The sequence below is a fragment of the Pleurodeles waltl genome, chromosome 2_2, assembly GCF_031143425.1.
Source record: "Pleurodeles waltl isolate 20211129_DDA chromosome 2_2, aPleWal1.hap1.20221129, whole genome shotgun sequence".
Lineage (NCBI taxonomy): Eukaryota > Metazoa > Chordata > Amphibia > Caudata > Salamandridae > Pleurodeles > Pleurodeles waltl.
In genome coordinates, this window is record NC_090439.1 from 195,028,714 (window position 1) to 195,050,234 (window position 21,521).

Here is a 21,521-nt window from a genome sequence, read left to right on the forward strand (position 1 = left end):
TAAGTATCTGCGTCCTCGGGGGGCAGACCAGGGTTGTTTTGTAGAGCACCGGGGGGGACACAAGTAGGCACACAAAACACACCCTCAGCGGCACAGGGACGGCCGGGTGCGGTGTGCAAAGCAGGCATCGGGTTTTAGATAAGAAACAATGGAGGGATCCAGGGGTCACTCTAGCGATGCAGGCACGGGGGCTTCTCGGGCCAGCCACCATCTGGGCTAGGCAGAGGGTTGTCTGGGGGTCACTCCTGCACTGAAGTTCAGTTCCTTCAGGTTCTGGGGGCTGCGGGTGCAGTGTTTGGTCCAGGCGTCGGGTCCCTTGTTACAGGCAGTCGTGGTCAGGGGGAGCCTCTGGGTTCTCTCTGCTGGTGTCGCTGTGGGGGTCGAGGGGGGTTGTCTCGGGCTGCTCAAGGGGTCGCTGGGCAGTCCTCCCTGTGGTGTTTGTTCTCTGGATCTCGAGCCGGGGGTGTCGGGTGCAGAGTGTGAAGTCTCAGGCTTCCTGCCGGAAGAGTGATTTCTTTGAAAGTTGCTTCTTTGTTGCAAAGATGTAGCTGTTGTTGAGCAGAGCCGCTGTTCACTGGAGGTTCTTGGTCCTGGGGGTCAGGGCAGTCCTCTGAGGCTTCAGAGGTTGCTGCTCCCTGTTGGATGTGTTGCTGGTTGCAGGTTTTTGACTCTGGTGGCAGGCCAGTAGGGCTGGGGCCAAAGCAGTGGTCGTTGTCCGTTGTCTCTGCAGGCTTGTAGGTCAGCAGCCCTTCTTTGTAGTTCAGGTTACAGGAATCTGATTTTCTGGGTTCTGGGGTGCCCCTAAATACTAAATTCAGGGGTTTGTTTAGGTCTGGGAGGGCAGTAGCCATTGACTACTTTCCTGGAGGGTGCCTACACCCTCTTTGTGCCACCTCCCTGTGGGGAGGGAGGCACATCCCTAACCCTATTGGGGGAATCCTCCAAAACTAAGATGGAGGATTTTTAAAGGCAGGGGTCACCTCAGCTCAGGGCACCTTAGGGGCTGTCCTGACTGGTGGGTGACTCCTTCTTGTTTCTCTAATTATCTCCTCCAGCCTTGCCGCCAAAAGTGGGGGCAGTGGCAGGAGGGGGCGGACATCTCCACTAGCTGGGATGTCCTGGGCCCTGTAACAAAGGGGTGAGCCTTTGAGGCACACCGCCAGATGTTACAGTTCCTGCAGGGTGAGGTGTGAAGCACCTCCACCCAGTGCAGGCTTTGTTCCTGGCCACAGAGTGACAGAGGCACTCTCCCCATGTGACCAGCAACTCGTCTGATTGTGGCAGGCTGGCAAAAACTGGTCAGCCTCACACTAGAAGTCAGATTGGTATTCGAGGGGCATCATATGCCCTCACCTGTGGTATAGTGCACCCTGCCTTAGGGCTGTAGGGCCTGCTAGAGGGGTGACTTACCTATGCCACAGGCAGTGTGAGGTTGGCATGGCACTCTGAGGGGAGTGCCATGTCGACTTAGTCATTTCCTCCCCACCAGCACACACAAGCTTTGAGGCGGTGTGTATGTGCTGAGTAAGGGGTCCCCAGGGTGGCATAAGACATGCTTCAGCCCTTAGAGACCTTCCCTAGCATAAGGGCCCTTGGGTCCAGGGCTACCATTTACAAGGGATTTATCTGAGTGCCAGGGCTGTACCAATTGTGGAAGAAAAGGTACAGTTTAGGGAAAGAAAACTGGTGCTGGGCCCTGGTTAGCAGGGTCCCAGCACACTTTCAATCAAAACTTAGCATCAGCAAAGGCAAAAAAGGCAAACAGTCAGGGGGTAACCATGCCAAGGAGGCATTTCCTTACACCCACTGACTAATGGAGACTGGACAGCGACATGCAAAATGATTCATAGTGTGTTGGGCAACGCACAACCCACGTTAGTACATTTTATTTACTTACATCATACGTACCTGACCCGAGCACCATGAGAAAGATATACCTGACCAAATTACAGGACTGCCCACAGTGTGGGATGGAGTGGGCAACCTTTATGGATAAGGCCTGGTCCTGCTCAGGTGTGCCTAAATTCTGGCATGAATTGGGGGAGAGGATACAGTTAGAAATGGGGATTATGCTATCTGTGCATCCCTGTAATTTTCTGCTGAGCATCATAGCTTGACTAAAGGGAAGGAATGTGAATTATAAGCTCCTACAATTGACCTTGGTATTGTGCTTTGGAACTCTCAGAATAAAACTGAAGAAGTGCACTAAAATGTATGCAGAGCTAGAGGAGGGGAATGTATACCCTGAACGGTGTGAGAAACTTGTTTGACTGTTCGGTTGCTGGGTGTACACTGCTTATGACTGCTAGGCAATATACAGTGATGTTTATGATATGAATTGACTGCATGGGGGAGAGATGGGCAGTGGGGGGCTGGGGCTTTGCTATTCTTCTTACTTGTCTGTACTTGAAAAACATGTGCACAGTGTTTGTAATGTGTTATCCTAACATCTGCATAAATAAATAAGTTAAAAAAAAATCTTTGTGAAAAGACAATATAGCCAGTATTATAATGGTGTTCCAGCTTACATGTCAACAACTTCCACAAATCCTGGAGAGCCAGGACTAGTGTTTGGAAAGCAAAATCTCACTTAATGATATCCGTAAACTTCACAAAGAAAAGTAACAAAAAAAGGGCTCCATATTAAAAAATAAATTCCTCTAATCTTTCAAAGCACTAGTTGCACAGGAAAAACAGTACCAATGAAAACCATTCAAAGTCATAAGGGACCTTCTGAGGATGGATGCCATGCCCCCTCCCCCCAAGACAAACCAGTGCTTCATGGTCTTTATCCGGACCTTCTTTTTTCAGAAAGGTCTATATCTAGCACATGTACATCCTGTTTGTGAACGATACAAAGTGTAGCTGGTTACCCTACCTTTGTTTCTGTGCCCAACGAGGCAAATTTAATATGCAAGGACTGAAATTTCCACCTCTTAATCTGCTACTTCAATCAGAAAATGTACTTCTAGCGGAAAATATATCAGGACCCTAACACCTCCAGAAAGATATATATTTTTTTAAATCATTATTTTTTTATTTTTAACAGACCGCGTCCTGAAGACAATTACATACTCCATTTACAAGCATAACTCTACTTCTCTACTTTGACTGTCACACCATCATAAAAGACTCCACTGGTTCTACAATTGGGAAGTCAAAACGCACTATGCACCTTAATTTAGTCAGCCTTGTGATCCACCAAGACGTTATTTAAAGAGGTTGCATAAATGATCAGTCCATTTCTTTCTCCGGCCCTGGAAAGTTCAGAATATACATTTATCCATTACAGGGTTTTAGCTTACAACTGCAATGTTCACAGCATTTTCATGAATCTTCTTTAAATGTTGCTGGGCTTCTGCAAGTATAGGACAGGTTTTTGACCCGCATAAAGTTCAACTGTGTTTTCCCCAATTGCCTGTCCAGAAGAGTTAATCTGATTTGGAAACTTCTCAGTTTTTTACTACAGTCACTATCACTTTGGCCTCTTATGTTCCAGGAGAGGGTTTGACCCTTCCCAGTGGCAGCCATCAACAGGTATTCAACCCTAGACCGCTTGCTGACCTGCGTCTCCTCCTCAGCATGTTACCCCTTGTGATTGACTCCATGATATTTTGGACTGAAGATGTTCTTCTCTTTTCTCTTGTTCCCTTGGGTGTGTGTTCAGAATACTCAGAAGCCATGGTCACTTGAACTAAGGTTTCCACTACTGTTGTGCAGACTAAGCCAAGAGCTCCATGCAAAGGAGCTTGGGGTCACCAAAGTGTAGCAAGGGCCCTATGGCTTACCCCATTGTGTACTCTCTGACCACTCCCACCCACTCCACTCCTCCTTTAATATTTGCCTATTGGTCAGACCTAGCATTTGCCTATGCTCAATTAATACGAAGGAACACCTGAAATATGAAGATTTGTATTCACCAACAGGCAATTGTATCAAAACCCGTGGCTGATAGCTTAGGTAATGCAAAATGTTTGGCATTGTCTTTTTATGTACCTGACACACTGTGCTATTTTGACTTGGCATAAAACACCCTCTATTATTTGTATCATTTGCAGTGTCAACGGAGAGACTAATTCGAGCTGTATATATGCTGTATCAGCAGAAGAATCTTGCTTTCCCTGTTCGTTCTCTGTTATTAAATTTCTTCAGCAGAATCTACCTAAGGGATGAAGATTTCAATCTCCTCTTGGGCAGGTGAAAACCATTTGCTATTTTATTTTAATTCTCTTAAAATCCATATTGCACTTGAGGTGTGAGTTTTGTGTGTTTAAGTAGTTTATTAGAGATGTTGTGCTCTTGCAAAGTAGTAGGCCCGAAACAGTTTTCGGTTTGCAGTGTGTCCTGAAGTGCTCTGTGAAAATCATTTGGGGCCAGATGTAGGAAACAATTTGTGATTCGCAAACGGCAAAAATTGCTGTTTGCGAGTCGCAAATCGGAGTTTCCTATGCAGAAATGCATTTTGCGAGTCTGGACCGAATCGCAAAATGCATTTCTGACTCGCAAATAGGAAGGGATGTTCCCTTCCTATTTGCGACTCGCAGTGGTATGCAATTCCATTTGCGACCGCGTATGCGGTCGCAAATGGAGTCGCAGTTACCATCCACTTGAAGTGGATGGTAACCCACTCGCAAATTGGAAGGGGTCCCCATGGGGCCCCTTCCACTTTGTGAATGGACCACAAAATATTTTTTCAGGGCAGGTAGTGGTCCCAGGGACCACTACCTGCCCTGAAAAAATACCGAAACAAAAGGTTTCAGTTTTTTTTTTTTTAAGTGCAGCTCGTTTTCCTTTAAGGAAAACGGGCTACACTTGAAAAAAAAAAACTGCTTTATTTAGAAGCAGTCACGGACATGGAGGTCTGCTGACTACAGCAGGCCTCCATATCTGCGAGTGCCCATAGTCGCTATGGGGCCGCAATTTGCGACCCACCTCATTAATATTAATGAGGTGGGTCTTTGCGACCCCATAGCGAGTCGCAGACGGTGTCTGAGACACCGTTCTGCATTGCAAATTGCGAGTTGCAATTTGCGAGTCGCTCGGACTCGCAAATTGCAACTCGCAATTTGCAATATTGCTACATCTGGCCCTTAAAAAGTAACCTGTTCTTAGTCAGTTGTATGGGAGGTAAGCTTACAAGTAAAGTTTAATTATCTCTATCGAAAGCAGTCCTCATGTGATGTAATGACAGGGCATGGAAGACAATGTTATGCAGTATTTGCCTTATTGCCCACTCTAAGCTAGAATACAATTAATGAAGGAATATCAAACCTGAAAATATACTGAAAAAATTGGTAAAGTAATGGTATATTTAGGTGTTGAAATTAGTTAAAAACTAACATTTTAAAAAAAAATAAACTCTTAAAGTAGTAGGGCTTTCTATATAATGGTGTAGATGCCCCCCTTCTTCTGATACTGTGTCCTGTCCTCTGCTTCCTGCTATGCGTGGTCTATTGTGCCCCACTTCGGCATTTTATGGACTAATGTGCTGAGACTCCCTCTCCTGCTTGCCCTCCTTGGTTAACTTGTTGCCCCTGCCCCCTCACTCAAGCCCTGCATGGTCCATTATACTGTCACTTCCTCTCTGACCTGCCCATCATAGTCAATTTGTTGCCCCTATTGTAGGAGGCTGGACTGGCTTGTAGTGAGTACCAAGGGGTACTTGCACCTTGCACCAGGCCCAGTTATCCCTTATTAGTGTATAGGGTGTCTAGCAGCTTAGGCTGATAGATAATGGTAGCTTAGCAAAGCAGCTCAGGCTGAACTAGGAGACGTGTGAAGCTACTACAGTACCACTTAGTGTCATATGCACAATATCATAAGAAAACACAATACACAGTTATACTAAAAATAAAGGTACTTTATTTTTATGACAATATGCCAAAGTATCTTAGAGTGTACCCTCAGTGAGAGGATAGGAAATATACACAAGATATATATACACAATAGCAAAAATATGCAGTATAGTCTTAGAAAACAGTGCAAACAATGTATAGTTACAATAGGATGCAATGGGGAAACATAGGGATAGGGGCAACACAAACCATATACTCCAGAAGTGGAATGCGAACCACGAATGGACCCCAAACCTATGTGACCTTGTAGAGGGTCGCTGGGACTATTAGAAAATAGTGAGAGTTAGCAAAATAACCCACCCCAAGACCCTGAAAAGTGAGTGCAAAGTGCACCAAAGTTCCCCTAAGGACAAAATAGTCGTGTTAGAGGGAGAATGCAAGGAAAACACAAATCAGCAATGCAACAACGATGGATTCCTGTCTGAGGGTACCTGTGGAACAAGGGGACCAAGTCCAAAAGTCACAAGCAGCTCGGAGATGGGCAGATGCCCAAGAAATGCCAGCGGTTGGTGCAAAGAAGCTCTTACTAGGCTGAAGAACTGTGAATACTGCAGGAACGACAAGGGCTAGAGACTTCCCCTTTGGAGGATGGATCCCCCACGCCTTGGAGAGTCGTGCAGAAGTGTTTTCCCGCCGGATGGACGCCAACAAGCCTTGCTACACGCAAATCGTGCGTTTGGCGTTTTTGGACGCTGCTGGGGCCCAGGAGGGACCAGAAGGTCGCAAATTGGACCTGCAGAGAGAGGGGACGTCGAGCAAGACAAAGAGCCCTCACTGAAGCAGGTAGCACCCGGAGAAGTGCCAGAAACAGGCACTACGAGGATGCGTGAAACGGTGCTCGCCGAAGTTGCACAAAGGAGTCCCACGTCGCCGGAGACCAACTTAGAAAGTCGTGCAATGCAGGTTAGAGTGCCGTGGACCCAGGCTTGGCTGTGCACACAGGATTTCCGCCGGAAGTGCACAGGGGCCGGAGAAGCTTGCAAAGTCGCGGTTCCCAGCAATGCAGCCCAGCGAGGTGAGGCAAGGACTTACCTCCACCAAACTTGGGCTGAAGAGTCACTGGACTGTGGGGGTCACTTGGACGGTGTCGCTGGATTCGAGGGACCTCGCTCTTCGTGCTGAGAGGAGACCCAAGGGACCGGTAATGCAGCTTTTTGGTGCCTGCGGTTGCAGGGGGAAGATTCCGTCGACCCACGGGAGATTTCTTCGGAGCTTCTGGTGCAGAGAGGAGGCAGGCTACCCCCACAGCATGCACAAGCAGGAAAACAGTCGAGAAGGCGGCAGGATCAGCGTTACAGAGTTGCAGTAGTCGTCTTTGCTACTATGTTGCAGGTTTGCAGGCTTCCAGCGCGGTCAGCGGTCGATTCCTTATCAGAAGGTGAAGAGGGAGATGCAGAGGAACTCGGCTGAGCTCATGCATTCGTTATCTGAAGTTTCCCCAGAGACAGAGACCCTAAATAGCCAGAAAAGAGGGTTTGGCTACCTAGGAGAGAGGAAAGGCTACTAACACCTGAAGGAGCCTATCACAAGGAGTCTCTGACGTCACCTGGTGGCACTGGCCACTCAGAGCAGTCCAGTGTGCCAGCAGCACCTCTGTTTCCAAGATGGCAGAGGTCTGGAGCACACTGGAGGAGCTCTGGACACCTCCCAGGGGAGGTGCAGGTCAGGGGAGTGGTCACTCCCCTTTCCTTTGTCCAGTTTCGCGCCAGAGCAGGGGCTAAGGGGTCCCTGAACCGGTGTAGACTGGCTTATGCAGAATTGGGCTCATCTGTGCCCAACAAAGCATTTCCAGAGGCTGGGGGAGGCTACTCCTCCCCTGCCTTCACACCATTTTCCAAAGGGAGAGGGTGTCACACCCTCTCTCAGAGGAAGTTCTTTGTTCTGCCATCCTGGGCCAGGCCTGGCTGGACCCCAGGAGGGCAGCTGCCTGTCTGAGGGGTTGGCAGCAGCAGCAGCTGCAGAGAAACCCCAGGAAGGGCAGTCTGGCAGTACCAGGGTCTGTGCTACAGACCACTGGGATCATGGAATTGTACCAACAATGCCAGGATGGCATAGAGGGGGCAATTCCCTGATCATAGACATGTTACATGGGCATATTCGGAGTTACCATGGTGAAGCTACATATAGGTAGTGACCTATATGTAGTGCACGCGTGTAAAGGTGTCCCCGCACTCACAAAGTTCAGTGAATTGGCTCTGAACAATGTGGGGGCACCTTGGCTAGTGCCAGGGTGCCCTCACACTAAGTAACTTTGCACCTAACCTTTACCAGGTAAAGGTTAGACATATAGGTGACTTATAAGTTACTTAAGTGCAGTGTAAAATGGCTGTGAAATAACGTGGACGTTATTTCACTCAGGCTGCAGTGGCAGGCCTGTGTAAGAATTGTCAGAGCTCCCTATGGGTGGCAAAAGAAATGCTGCAGCCCATAGGGATCTCCTGGAACCCCAATACCCTGGGTACCTCAGTACCATATACTAGGGAATTATAAGGGTGTTCCAGTAAGCCAATGTAAATTGGTAAAATTGGTCACTAGCCTGTTAGTGACAATTTGAAAGTAATGAGAGAGCATAACCACTGAGGTTCTGGTTAGCAGAGCCTCAGTGAGACAGTTAGGCACCACACAGGGAACATATACATGCACACCTATGAGCACTGGGGCCCTGTGTGACAGGGTCCCAGTGACACATACATATAGGCCACAAACCTATGAGCACTGGGGTCCTGACCAGCAGGATCCCAGTGACACATAACAACCATACTGAAAACATAGTGTTTTCACTATGAGCACTGAGGCCTGGCTATCAGGATCCCAGTGAGACAGTGAAAACAGTGACAAACACCCTGACATACACTCACAAACAGGCCAAAAGTGGGGGTAACAAGGCTAGAAAGAGGCTACCTTCTCACACAACCCCCCCCCCCAAACGAAGGACAATAAGGCTAACCTTGGCCAGTTGAGACTTTATTGTCTAAGTGGTGATAAGTAGAGAGTAGCTCTGCAATAGACTGGTTACTCCCTTTATCATCCACTATATGGTTACTTCCCTGTGGGGATGTAAACCACCCTGTTTGAAGTTTTTTAGCTAAGCAACAATGTGAAGATGTATTTTCAGAGTTTCTATCAGTAAGTTTTAGTTTAGAGCAGTGGGAATTGTCCACTGAACCTATTTGTAGTGATGGAAATGCCAGACAGGGATGCTGTCTCAGAAAAGCCATAGCTGGGCAAAAACTTTGTCCATCTGGCTGGAAGAGAGAACAGGGATGCTGTTTCTCTTGAGTTGGAGCAGGGCAGGGATGCTGTCCTATCAGCTCCACACTAGGGCAGGGATGCTGTCCTAAGTGTTGTGAGGCAGTGCAGAGTTTCTGCACTAAAGTTTCTCTGGGAGGGTTGGAGGGATGCTCCATGTTAACTAAAATGGTGCTCTTTTTCTCACCAATGTTAGTTATCCCGCAGAGAGGTACTTCTACCTCAGGGAGTCCAGCTTTGCCAGCTGATGATTCCCTTGGAACAGGTGCCACCCTAGGAGAGGTTTCTCCCACCACAGGAATAGTATCCTGAATGGTAGGGTGGTTAGGGGATATTGTGATACCCTTTTTACCTGTTGATGGAGAGGGATCCTGAGTTTTCAGGCCTTCTCTCCTTTGCTTTTTCATTTCACTTGAAATGAGAGGGAACAATTCCTCAGGGATGCCCAGCATGGCTGCATGGGCATAAAACTCTACATCAGCCCAACCTGAGGCCTCTAGGTCATTACCTAAGAGACAGTCTACAGGTAAGCTAGGTGATACCACCACCTGCTTAGGGCCAGTAACTCCACCCCAACTAAACTGAATTATAGCTAAGGGAAGAAACTTAGTGGAGTTATGGACATCAATAATCTTATACTGTTGTCCAATGATGTGTTGTTCAGGAGGCACTAGGTTTTCAGTCACCAAAGTGAAACTGGCACCTGTGTCCCTGTAGGCCAAGGCCTCAACACCATTTATTGAAACTGTCTGCCTGTACTTATCCATTGTAAGGGGACAAGCAGCCAGTGTGGCAAGGCCAATGCCACTAGGTGTGACAGAAACTGTCTTGGGACTGATTACATCAGTTTCCACTATGGACCCATAAGTGAACCCAACTACACCCTTTGCTTGACTGTTGCCAGCAGTCCCACCACTAGTACCACTACTGCTAGGGGCACTAGAGCTTGATGTATTAGTGGTGGTAGGCTCAGGGGGTTTACCTGGACAGGACTTATCCCCTGGCCTATGGCCTCTGTTTTTACACACAAAGCACCAAGGCTTTTTAATGTGTGCAGGTTGGGAAGAAGAGGAAGAATTTGTTTTATCCCCACCCTCTGAAGAGTGTTTAAGATTTGAAGTGGGATCTTTGGTTTTACCCTTATCCCCATGCTTATCTTGAGATTTTTCACCATCTTTCTTCTTATTGCCATCTTTGTCACCCCCTGTATGAACTTTTCTGTTCACCCTTGTTCTGACCCATTTGTCTGCCTTCTTTCCCAATTCTTGGGGAGAGGTCAGATCAGAGTCTACCAGGTACTGGTGCAACAAATCAGACACACAATTATTAAGTATATGCTCTCTCAGGATTGTGTTATACAGGCTTTCATAATCAGTAACTTTACTGCCATGTAACCACCCCTCCAAGGCCTTCACTGCCTGGTCAATGAAATCAACCCAGTCTTGTGAAGACTCCTTTTTGGTCTCTCTGAACTTTATCCTGTACTGTTCAGTGGTTAAGCCATAACCATCCAGGAGTGCATTCTTAAGAACTTGGAAATTATTAGCATCATTTTCTTTTACAGTAAGGAGCCTATCCCTACCTTTTCCAGTGAATGATAGCCATAGGATAGCAGCCCACTGCCTTTGAGGGACATCCTGTACAGCACAGGCCCTCTCAAGTGCAGCAAACCACTTGTTAATGTCATCCCCCTCCTTGTAAGGGGGAACTATCTTGTGCAGATTCCTGGAATCATGCTCTTTTGCAGGATGACTATGGGGAATACTGCTGCTGCCACCATGGGTATCTAAACCCAACTTCTGTCTTTCCTTCTCTAATTCTAAAGACTGTCTATCCAAATCCAGCTGTTGCTTCTTGAGCTTCAGTCTGGTTTGTTCCACTCTCAATCTATTGAGCTCCCTTTCTAACAATCTGTCATCAGGGTGGGTGGGAGGGACATTTCTAGATACAGAGGTATGATGGGAATGAACAGAAGGAGACCTGTCCCTTACAGAGGGCACCCTAACAGCTTGGCTACCAGTATAATGTGAGAGCACACCATTAGTATGGTGTGATTCAACCTCTGTACCAACTATGCTAGACTGTCTAGTAATGGGCAGGCTGAGAAGTTTCTTTCCTGAACCTTTTCCTGGGGGAGTCCCTGGATCAGATTGAGAACCATTAGCTACTTTTTCTACAGATTGGGCACTTATGGCCTTATCCTGTACTCTAAGCATATTAATTAACAGTTCTAAGGAAGGATTCTTCCCTACACTCAAACCTCTCTCTATGCAGAGACTCCTTGCTCCTTTCCAGCTAAGGTGATCATATGCAAGTTTGGACAGTTCAACATTTTGGCCTGTGCCAGACATTTTTTTGAGAGAGTTAAAGTGATAGAAAAAGAGAAAAAAGTTTTCAGAACTTTTTGGAAAGACAGAAAAAAAACTTTTTAAACTTTTAAGAACTTTTTGAAAGTTTAGAAGTACTTTTCAGCACTTAGAAAAGAGTGAAAAGAGGAAATGCAAAACTTTTTGGCTATGTGTATATACACTGACCTTGTTTTGTATATTTTTCTCTTATGAAAAGTACAATGACAAGAGTGGTAAGTAGTCTCAAGCACTTATCCCACCGCTGCACAACCAATGTAGGAGGCTGGACTGGCTTGTAGTGAGTACCAAGGGGTACTTGCACCTTGCACCAGGCCCAGTTATCCCTTATTAGTGTATAGGGTGTCTAGCAGCTTAGGCTGATAGATAATGGTAGCTTAGCAAAGCAGCTCAGGCTGAACTAGGAGACGTGTGAAGCTACTACAGTACCACTTAGTGTCATATGCACAATATCATAAGAAAACACAATACACAGTTATACTAAAAATAAAGGTACTTTATTTTTATGACAAAAAGCCAAAGTATCTTAGAGTGTACCCTCAGTGAGAGGATAGGAAATATACACAAGATATATATACACAATAGCAAAAATATGCAGTATAGTCTTAGAAAACAGTGCAAACAATGTATAGTTACAATAGGATGCAATGGGGAAACATAGGGATAGGGGCAACACAAACCATATACTCCAGAAGTGGAATGCGAACCACGAATGGACCCCAAACCTATGTGACCTTGTAGAGGGTCGCTGGGACTATTAGAAAATAGTGAGAGTTAGCAAAATAACCCACCCCAAGACCCTGAAAAGTGAGTGCAAAGTGCACCAAAGTTCCCCTAAGGACAAAATAGTTGTGTTAGAGGGAGAATGCAAGGAAAACACAAATCAGCAATGCAACAACGATGGATTCCTGTCTGAGGGTACCTGTGGAACAAGGGGACCAAGTCCAAAAGTCACAAGCAGCTCGGAGATGGGCAGATGCCCAAGAAATGCCAGCGGTTGGTGCAAAGAAGCTCTTACTAGGCTGAAGAACTGTGAATACTGCAGGAACGACAAGGGCTAGAGACTTCCCCTTTGGAGGATGGATCCCCCACGCCTTGGAGAGTCGTGCAGAAGTGTTTTCCCGCCGGATGGACGCCAACAAGCCTTGCTACACGCAAATCGTGCGTTTGGCGTTTTTGGACGCTGCTGGGGCCCAGGAGGGACCAGGAGGTCGCAAATTGGACCTGCAGAGAGAGGGGACGTCGAGCAAGACAAAGAGCCCTCACTGAAGCAGGTAGCACCCGGAGAAGTGCCAGAAACAGGCACTACGAGGATGCGTGAAACGGTGCTCGCCGAAGTTGCACAAAGGAGTCCCACGTCGCCGGAGACCAACTTAGAAAGTCGTGCAATGCAGGTTAGAGTGCCGTGGACCCAGGCTTGGCTGTGCACACAGGATTTCCGCCGGAAGTGCACAGGGGCCGGAGAAGCTTGCAAAGTCGCGGTTCCCAGCAATGCAGCCCAGCGAGGTGAGGCAAGGACTTACCTCCACCAAACTTGGGCTGAAGAGTCACTGGACTGTGGGGGTCACTTGGACGGTGTCGCTGGATTCGAGGGACCTCGCTCTTCGTGCTGAGAGGAGACCCAAGGGACCGGTAATGCAGCTTTTTGGTGCCTGCGGTTGCAGGGGGAAGATTCCGTCGACCCACGGGAGATTTCTTCGGAGCTTCTGGTGCAGAGAGGAGGCAGGCTACCCCCACAGCATGCACAAGCAGGAAAACAGTCGAGAAGGCGGCAGGATCAGCGTTACAGAGTTGCAGTAGTCGTCTTTGCTACTATGTTGCAGGTTTGCAGGCTTCCAGCGCGGTCAGCGGTCGATTCCTTATCAGAAGGTGAAGAGGGAGATGCAGAGGAACTCGGCTGAGCTCATGCATTCGTTATCTGAAGTTTCCCCAGAGACAGAGACCCTAAATAGCCAGAAAAGAGGGTTTGGCTACCTAGGAGAGAGGAAAGGCTACTAACACCTGAAGGAGCCTATCACAAGGAGTCTCTGACGTCACCTGGTGGCACTGGCCACTCAGAGCAGTCCAGTGTGCCAGCAGCACCTCTGTTTCCAAGATGGCAGAGGTCTGGAGCACACTGGAGGAGCTCTGGACACCTCCCAGGGGAGGTGCAGGTCAGGGGAGTGGTCACTCCCCTTTCCTTTGTCCAGTTTCGCGCCAGAGCAGGGGCTAAGGGGTCCCTGAACCGGTGTAGACTGGCTTATGCAGAATTGGGCACATCTGTGCCCAACAAAGCATTTCCAGAGGCTGGGGGAGGCTACTCCTCCCCTGCCTTCACACCATTTTCCAAAGGGAGAGGGTGTCACACCCTCTCTCAGAGGAAGTTCTTTGTTCTGCCATCCTGGGCCAGGCCTGGCTGGACCCCAGGAGGGCAGCTGCCTGTCTGAGGGGTTGGCAGCAGCAGCAGCTGCAGAGAAACCCCAGGAAGGGCAGTCTGGCAGTAGCAGGGTCTGTGCTACAGACCACTGGGATCATGGAATTGTACCAACAATGCCAGGATGGCATAGAGGGGGCAATTCCCTGATCATAGACATGTTACATGGCCATATTCGGAGTTACCATGGTGAAGCTACATATAGGTAGTGACCTATATGTAGTGCACGCGTGTAATGGTGTCCCCGCACTCACAAAGTTCAGTGAATTGGCTCTGAACAATGTGGGGGCACCTTGGCTAGTGCCAGGGTGCCCTCACACTAAGTAACTTTGCACCTAACCTTTACCAGGTAAAGGTTAGACATATAGGTGACTTATAAGTTACTTAAGTGCAGTGTAAAATGGCTGTGAAATAACGTGGACGTTATTTCACTCAGGCTGCAGTGGCAGGCCTGTGTAAGAATTGTCAGAGCTCCCTATGGGTGGCAAAAGAAATGCTGCAGCCCATAGGGATCTCCTGGAACCCCAATACCCTGGGTACCTCAGTACCATATACTAGGGAATTATAAGGGTGTTCCAGTAAGCCAATGTAAATTGGTAAAATTGGTCACTAGCCTGTTAGTGACAATTTGAAAGTAATGAGAGAGCATAACCACTGAGGTTCTGGTTAGCAGAGCCTCAGTGAGACAGTTAGGCACCACACAGGGAACATATACATGCACACCTATGAGCACTGGGGCCCTGTGTGACAGGGTCCCAGTGACACATACATATAGGCCACAAACCTATGAGCACTGGGGTCCTGACCAGCAGGATCCCAGTGACACATAACAACCATACTGAAAACATAGTGTTTTCACTATGAGCACTGAGGCCTGGCTATCAGGATCCCAGTGAGACAGTGAAAACAGTGACAAACACCCTGACATACACTCACAAACAGGCCAAAAGTGGGGGTAACAAGGCTAGAAAGAGGCTACCTTCTCACACCTATCGAGGCTTATTTCCTACCCCTCCCTTCCATCCTCCTTCTTGCTCTCCATTGTGCTGTTCCTCCCTCCTAAACCCCATGGTCCGTTGTTCTGCCATTGCCCCTCCTCCCTGACGAGTGTGGTAAGTTGTGCTGCCACTGCTGCTTCTACCTGTCCTGCATGGTCCGATTGCTGCCTCTGCTCCTGCCCTCTGTTGTTGGAGTCAAGCCCCTGCACCCTCACTTCAGTCCACCATGGGCCTTTTTTGCATGACCCTGTCCTCCCCTCTTGTTTACCATGGTCCGTTGTGCTCTTTCTAATCCTCTTGCCCACCGTAGGTGGTCCTTTCTGCTGCCCCTGCCCCTCCCACTTGCCCAGTGTGGCCAGCTTGCTGCCCCTAGCCCCCACCCATCTTCCCTCCATTGTCCTTGAGTATGCCCCATCCCCTCCGTCCTTGTGTGTTGTGCTTCCACTTCCCCTCCTGCCTGCATTGTAGAATTAGTTTGCTGCTCCTGCCCTGACCTCCTTCCCTCCATTGTCTGCCTGCCCCTACCCCTCCTTCCTGTACTCCATGGTCCTTTGTGCTGCTGTTACTCCTTCCACCTGCCCTGCATGGACTAGTATGCTGCCACTCCAGCTTTCGCCTCCCCTGGTCAGCTTACTTCCTATGTCCTCTCCGTCTTGCCCTTCATTGTCTGAGTTCATGCCTCTATTACACCCTTTGCCCGCCATGGTCTGTTGTGTTGCCACTGCACTACTAACTTGCACTGCATAGTCCATTGTGCTGCCACTGCCCATCCTGCTGGTCATCCTGTTGCCCTTGCCCTCAGTTTTCAGAGTCCCTGCCCCTATCATAATCCTTCATCCATCCTTGGTCTGTTGGTATGCCACTACCCCACCTGCCTGCCCTGCCTGGTCAACTTGATTCTCATTCCTCCTTCCACCTCATGTGCGTTGTCCGTGTACATGTCCCTGCTCCCTCTCTCTTGCCGTCCTTGGTATATTGTGCTGCCACTGCCCTCCTGCTTCCCCTTTGTAGATTATTTTGCCGCCATTACCCCTGCTGCTTTCCCTGTGTGGTCAGTGTGCTATCCTCAACACCTTCCTCCTACTCTCCATTATCCATGTCCATGCTCCTACCTCATCCCTTGCACCCTTAATTGTCTGTGGAGTTGCCACTGCCCCACCCTTCTGTCTTCCTTGGGTCGTTGTGCTGCCCCAGCCATTCTCTCCTGTCTATAATGGTTGGCTGGCTTGCTCCTCCTCCCCTCCCCTCCATGATCCGTATTCTGCCACTGTCCCACCCGCCTGCACTATGTTGTTGTATAGCTAGTTTAGCTATGTTTTAGACATGTTATTTTAGCAAACTAGGCCTGCCATTGTGTACTTTAGCCCAGTTACATTTTATTCAGCATTGCTTTATTTTTCTAGCATTAGCCACATTTGGGGGGGTGTTTTATTTTCTCTATCTGGTGGTTGTTTAACCTAGGAAAGTATTTCGTTCTTAGCATAGCATTAATTTCACTTTGTGCTTTCCCTTAAGGCTGTAGTCAGATAGGGCTGCCAACAAACGTGGTACTCTGTGTCTCTGACATTCACAGAAACATACAGATCCCTACGTGGGGACCTTTTCTTAGAACATCAACTGTTTTATTATAAAAACACTTCTCTGTCCCACACATGTTAGAGGGAGATTCCAGCCAGATGACTACTGCATTCTGACCGCGGAGTGTCTTTGCTACAGCTGCTTGCTTAGACTGCTGAGTCCTTGGTCTATATGGGGGGAAACCTGAAGGGCAGATTAGGGCTTATCATGCTGTGCTCCAACATAGCTTAGGTAGGAAACAGATTTGTTATTCCTAGTGACAGTGTGGTGGGATTGTTTTTGTGTTTCACACTCCTTGTCACAATTTTGCTTCTACTGTGTTTCATAATCCTAGTTATTGCAATACATGCCATTTTATCTAAGATAAGTTACTTCAATAAACCTTATTGAACTATACTCTGCTTCTGTTTGTCTTTGCCTGTGTGAGACTACTGTAACTGAGAGAAAGGGATGAGATCCTATTGCCACGATTCCCCTGAGGAGTCCTCTCTCTCATGCGCCTGGTTGCCACAATCATCTCTACTTTCGGGTGGAGATAGGGCACTGCTAGTTGGCCGGAAAACTCAGATTAGGCCGACAGGTGTCACATGGTGTGGAATTGTACTCCGTACCCCACAATTCAGGTGATTCTGCCGCCCAAATGCAGTAGTCTCATTAGGATAATGAGAACCTGGTACATTGTGCTGCCACTGTCCTGCCTGCATGGTGTCATCAATGTGCTTGCGTTGCCCCTGCTTCAGCCCATTGCCTTCAGTTGTCCAAGTCTGTGCCCCTTAACCCTGCCTTCCCACAGTGTACTACCGCACAAGTAGAAAGCCAACATTGTGTATTTATCACTAACGTGACACACCTGAAGTCTTCTTGATGGAATCAAAACTGTAAAACCTAAAGCATTCCCTTTAGAAAGGAAAACATAATGGGGTTCTCCTCCCCCTGACCCCAATACACACACACACACACACACATGTAGAAGAGTGAAGGGACACTAACAATGAAAGTAAACCACTAGGAATATATAGAGTTGCTAACTTCAGCTGTAAAGTCCGCCTAATTATTTAATTTAATGCAGTGGGAACGTCAATAACAGCTGCATATAAAAATGTCCCATTCTTTACAATGTATTTATCTTATAAAAACTGTAGAACCATTGTCTGATAGGGGAGTAATGTTTGCATTTGGTAGCCAATTCGCCAAGTGACCAAATACACTTATGGCAAAGATTTTCACAACTCCGTCAGGTAGTGCAATTTGACAATTTCCTGGGGCATGTCAACTTCATTTCTTTTATGCAGTGGCAAAAAAGGCAACAAATTTCAAACAAGGGCGCCAGAAATTCTGCCCAGAGTTCGGGGTTATTTCATAGCACCAGGATTTGATCTTAATCTAGCCCCATTGCGGCAGAAGTTCTAGACTTTTGAATATATCCTGAAATCTGGTTCCAAGATGAAAACAAGACAATTTCAGGCATTTTGGGAAGTTGCACTTTAAGAGAATTGGCAACCTTATTTGTTTTTTTCAATTCCTTGATATAGTCAGACCAGGTTTCCAATGTTATCTCACTTGCAGGCAAGCACTGTTTTAGGCAGGAGATGAGGGCACTTATAAGCCACACGTCCTTTGAATTTTTCTCTGCTGCCTGCTGGAGAGATGTCCAAAATGAGTCCAACTGTCTGTGTTTTAGGGAGCTTCATTCATTTTTCTTTTTCACTTTCAGTGATTATATGACATTTTGGCGAAGTGGAGATATAAATAGGTACTGTTTACAGATTAGCTTGTTTATTTCTATTGCTAAATGTCTTTCTGTGTGATCCTTTGATGCACATCCTTATTGAGGCCTCCGTTTGTCTTGTTTTTAGTTTTGTAAATGCTTAACCACTTAAGGATTTATAGGAGGAAATCAGATCATCCATCAGCGCCTCATTCTGAATAATTGAGAAGGCAGAAACCTTTTGATTTTGGGGATAAAACTTCTCCATATATTAATGAATTTCCACAGGTCCCAGAATTCATTTCCAGTGACTATTCACTTACACTTTGGGCAATAATTTTAGCAAGGAGAAGAGAAGTGCATTGTACTTTCAGGAATATTTATTACATCGATATGCATTATCAAACGAAAGAGTAACCATATAATGAATAATAGAAGGATTAGACACACCCCATCTGGTTACTTCGGCTGGGGTAGCAGGATATTTTCGACAGTTTAAAGGGATCCTTACTAGCAGATTAAATTCTTCCCAAAAAAAGGGCGCCACAACTATCGCTCATGATTTGTTTTGGGACAAAGGCTTCCAGTATTTTCCAGCTCTATTCAAGCTCAGAATGCTGATGAAGATCCCACAAAGTGTTAGAACGTTTTAGACTAAAGTCCCCTGTGATTAGAAGTCAATGGATTTTTTTCTTTGTCTCTTATTTTGTTTATAGTAGCAAACATTTATTTGTGAATGCTATTATTCTGGGTGCCTGTTGGCACATATACATTACAGACTAAAAGAGGATTATTTCAGGTCTGTGGCAGATTTGGGATTGAGAGCTTTAGACATTGAAGGCAGTTGTTTTTGAGCAACTTTTTTAAGCCTCCCAATCAAACTCAGTGAAGAGTAGTATTGCCAGGCACCCCTTTAGCATGATCTCTGTTTGTTAGTACTGTGAGGCAATTAAACAGATATAAGAGTTAGAGCGTCTGATAGCCAAATCTCCGGCTGGGTTGTGAGATTTGAGGCAATTTATTTTCCTTTCAGCAATCCCTGCCACATTCGATGAATAAATAAGTATAATATTCCTGTTAAAGAAACCATGAATTTGAAAGAGACTTCTAGTTGCAGATTCCTTACCTTAGAACTTCCCCCAGGCGTCAGACTGGATCCAGAGATTTTTCTTCGAGCAATTCCCTTGCTTTTCGGCAGGTGGTGTTGGTCGACTCCGCGGGCGTCGTTGGCATCATGGTCGCCGTGATGACGGCGGGAGTAGTATATAGACGCGGTCCTCGCGCAGTGACGTCAGTTCTTTTCTTTCCGTGGCACGTGCTGATCAGGTGAAGCCATACCTTAGCTATTTTTGGGCCGAATTTGACCGTTTTGTAGACTTTTTTCTGTGAAACATTCGCGCATAAAGATTCTCCCCAATGACCGGGTTCAAGTCATGCGAGGACTGTCCTCGGACGATGTCGGTGACGGAACCTCATCGGGTTTGTCTGTGGTGTCTCGAGCGCGACCACGACCCGAAGTCGTGCTCCGAGTGCTGGCCCATGCACCCGAAGGCTTTGAGGGAGTTGTCCCTAAAACTAATGGCGGTCCAGCACTCAACTCCGCATAGGTCGAGAGGAAAGTCTCGAGATGAGTCACGGAGTCTTCACCACTGGTCTTCTTCTAAATCCTCAGGTCAAGGTAAGAAAAAGAAGTCGAAGTACCATCGCTCGGCCGACGCGATGCGGGAAGAGCGTCCACGCACTAGGCCTCTGTCCTCGGAGCCTGCGTCTGGGTTGGCTCTGTGCTTCCCTGAGTTTCCCGGAGCTGGAGCAACCCCCGACCAGTTTAAAGAGCTTTATGAGGCCATGTGCCTCATATTTGGGCGGTCAGACCCCGATACGGTGCCTTCGGGCCCAAGGGGTTTGGCTGAGGGGCCTTCGGGATCCGCGCCGGCAGCCACCGAGGTCACCTCCGAAATCGTGCACGGATCCCCTCCAGCGCCGGTTGCACCCTTGAGACCTTCCCTGGCGCCGGGTCGATTATCGACCCTCCGATGTCGGTGGTGCCCACTATCGACGTAGACCCAATTCTTATCTCCGACAACTCAGTCGGAGCGGCGTCGGCAGATGCCGCCTTTGGCTTCAATGGGGCTTATTCGCCCCAAGTCGGATTCTGACCCTTTTTCTTATGGGTACGAATATGGGGAGGAATTGGAGTGGTCCCTGGATCCTTATGAATACCACGATGACCCTGCTATGGACTGGGCTCACGAATTGGGTGAAGTGGTCTGGATACTTCTCCTGGTGCTGGCATGCTGTCTCCTCCTACCGTGGCTACGGCGGAGGGAGCAACTTATGGTATGGTGGTGTAGGAAGCTGGCTCTATATATACTATTTCAAAGTAATAAATAGTGTGCACAGGGTCCAAGGGTTCCCCTTAGAGGTAAGATAGTGGCAAAAAGAGATAATTCTAATGCTCTATTTTGTGGTAGTGTGGTCGAGCAGTAGGCTTATCAGAGGGTAGTGTTAAGCATTTGTTGTACCCAAACAGGCTATAAATGAGGAACACACACTCAGACTTACTCCAGGCCAATAGGTTTTTATATAGAAAAATATATTTTCTTAATTTATTTGTAGAACCACAAGTTCAAGATTTGAAGTAAATACATAAGACGGAAGGTACTCCACACAGATAAGTTAGGAACTTTGAATTAGAGCAATAACATATACAGTTTTTGTTAAAATGGCAATAAACTATTTTAAAAGTGGACACTGCAAAAATCAACAGTTCCTGGGGGAGGTAAGTAAAGTTTAGTTTTGCAGGTAAATAAAACACAAGTCTCAAAGTTGGGGCCAAGGTAGCCCACCGTTGGGGGTTCAAGGCAACCCCAAAGTTACCACACCAGCAGCTCAGGGCTGGTCAGGTGCAGAGGTCAAAGAGGTGCCCAAAACACATAGGCTTCAATGGAGAACAGGGGTGCCCTGGTTCCAGCCAGCAGGTAAGTACACGCGTCCTCTGGGGCACACCAGGGGTTTTTTGTAGGGTACCGGGGGGACACAAGAAGGCACAGAAAGTACACCCTCAGCGGCACAGGGGCGGCCGGGTGCAGTGTGCAAACCGGTGTCAGGTTTTAGATAGAAAGTAATGGAGGGACCCGGGGGTCACTTCAACGATGCAGGCAGGCACGGGGGGGCTCCTCGGGGTAGCCACCACCTGGGCTAGGCAGAGGGTCGCCTGGGGGTCGCTCCTGCACTGGAGTTCGGTTCCTTCAGGTCCTGGGGGCTGCGGGTGCAGTGTTGGTTCCAGGCATCGGGTCCCTTGTTACAGGCAGTCGCGGTCAGTTGGAGGCTCTGGATTTCCTCTGCAGAGATCGC

At 47.7% G+C, this 21,521-nt stretch overlaps 1 protein-coding gene across 2 annotated transcripts in view; it reads left to right on the forward strand.

The window, feature by feature from the left end:
* TEX10 (testis expressed 10) overlaps window positions 1-21,521 on the forward strand; it is a 646,375-nt gene that overhangs the window by 162,760 nt on the left and 462,094 nt on the right. For both annotated transcript variants that reach the window (XM_069219626.1, XM_069219625.1), the window contains exon 6: window positions 4,059-4,197. In XM_069219626.1, coding sequence (XP_069075727.1) covers window positions 4,059-4,197 — 139 coding nt within the window. The remainder of the gene's footprint in view (window positions 1-4,058; window positions 4,198-21,521) is intronic.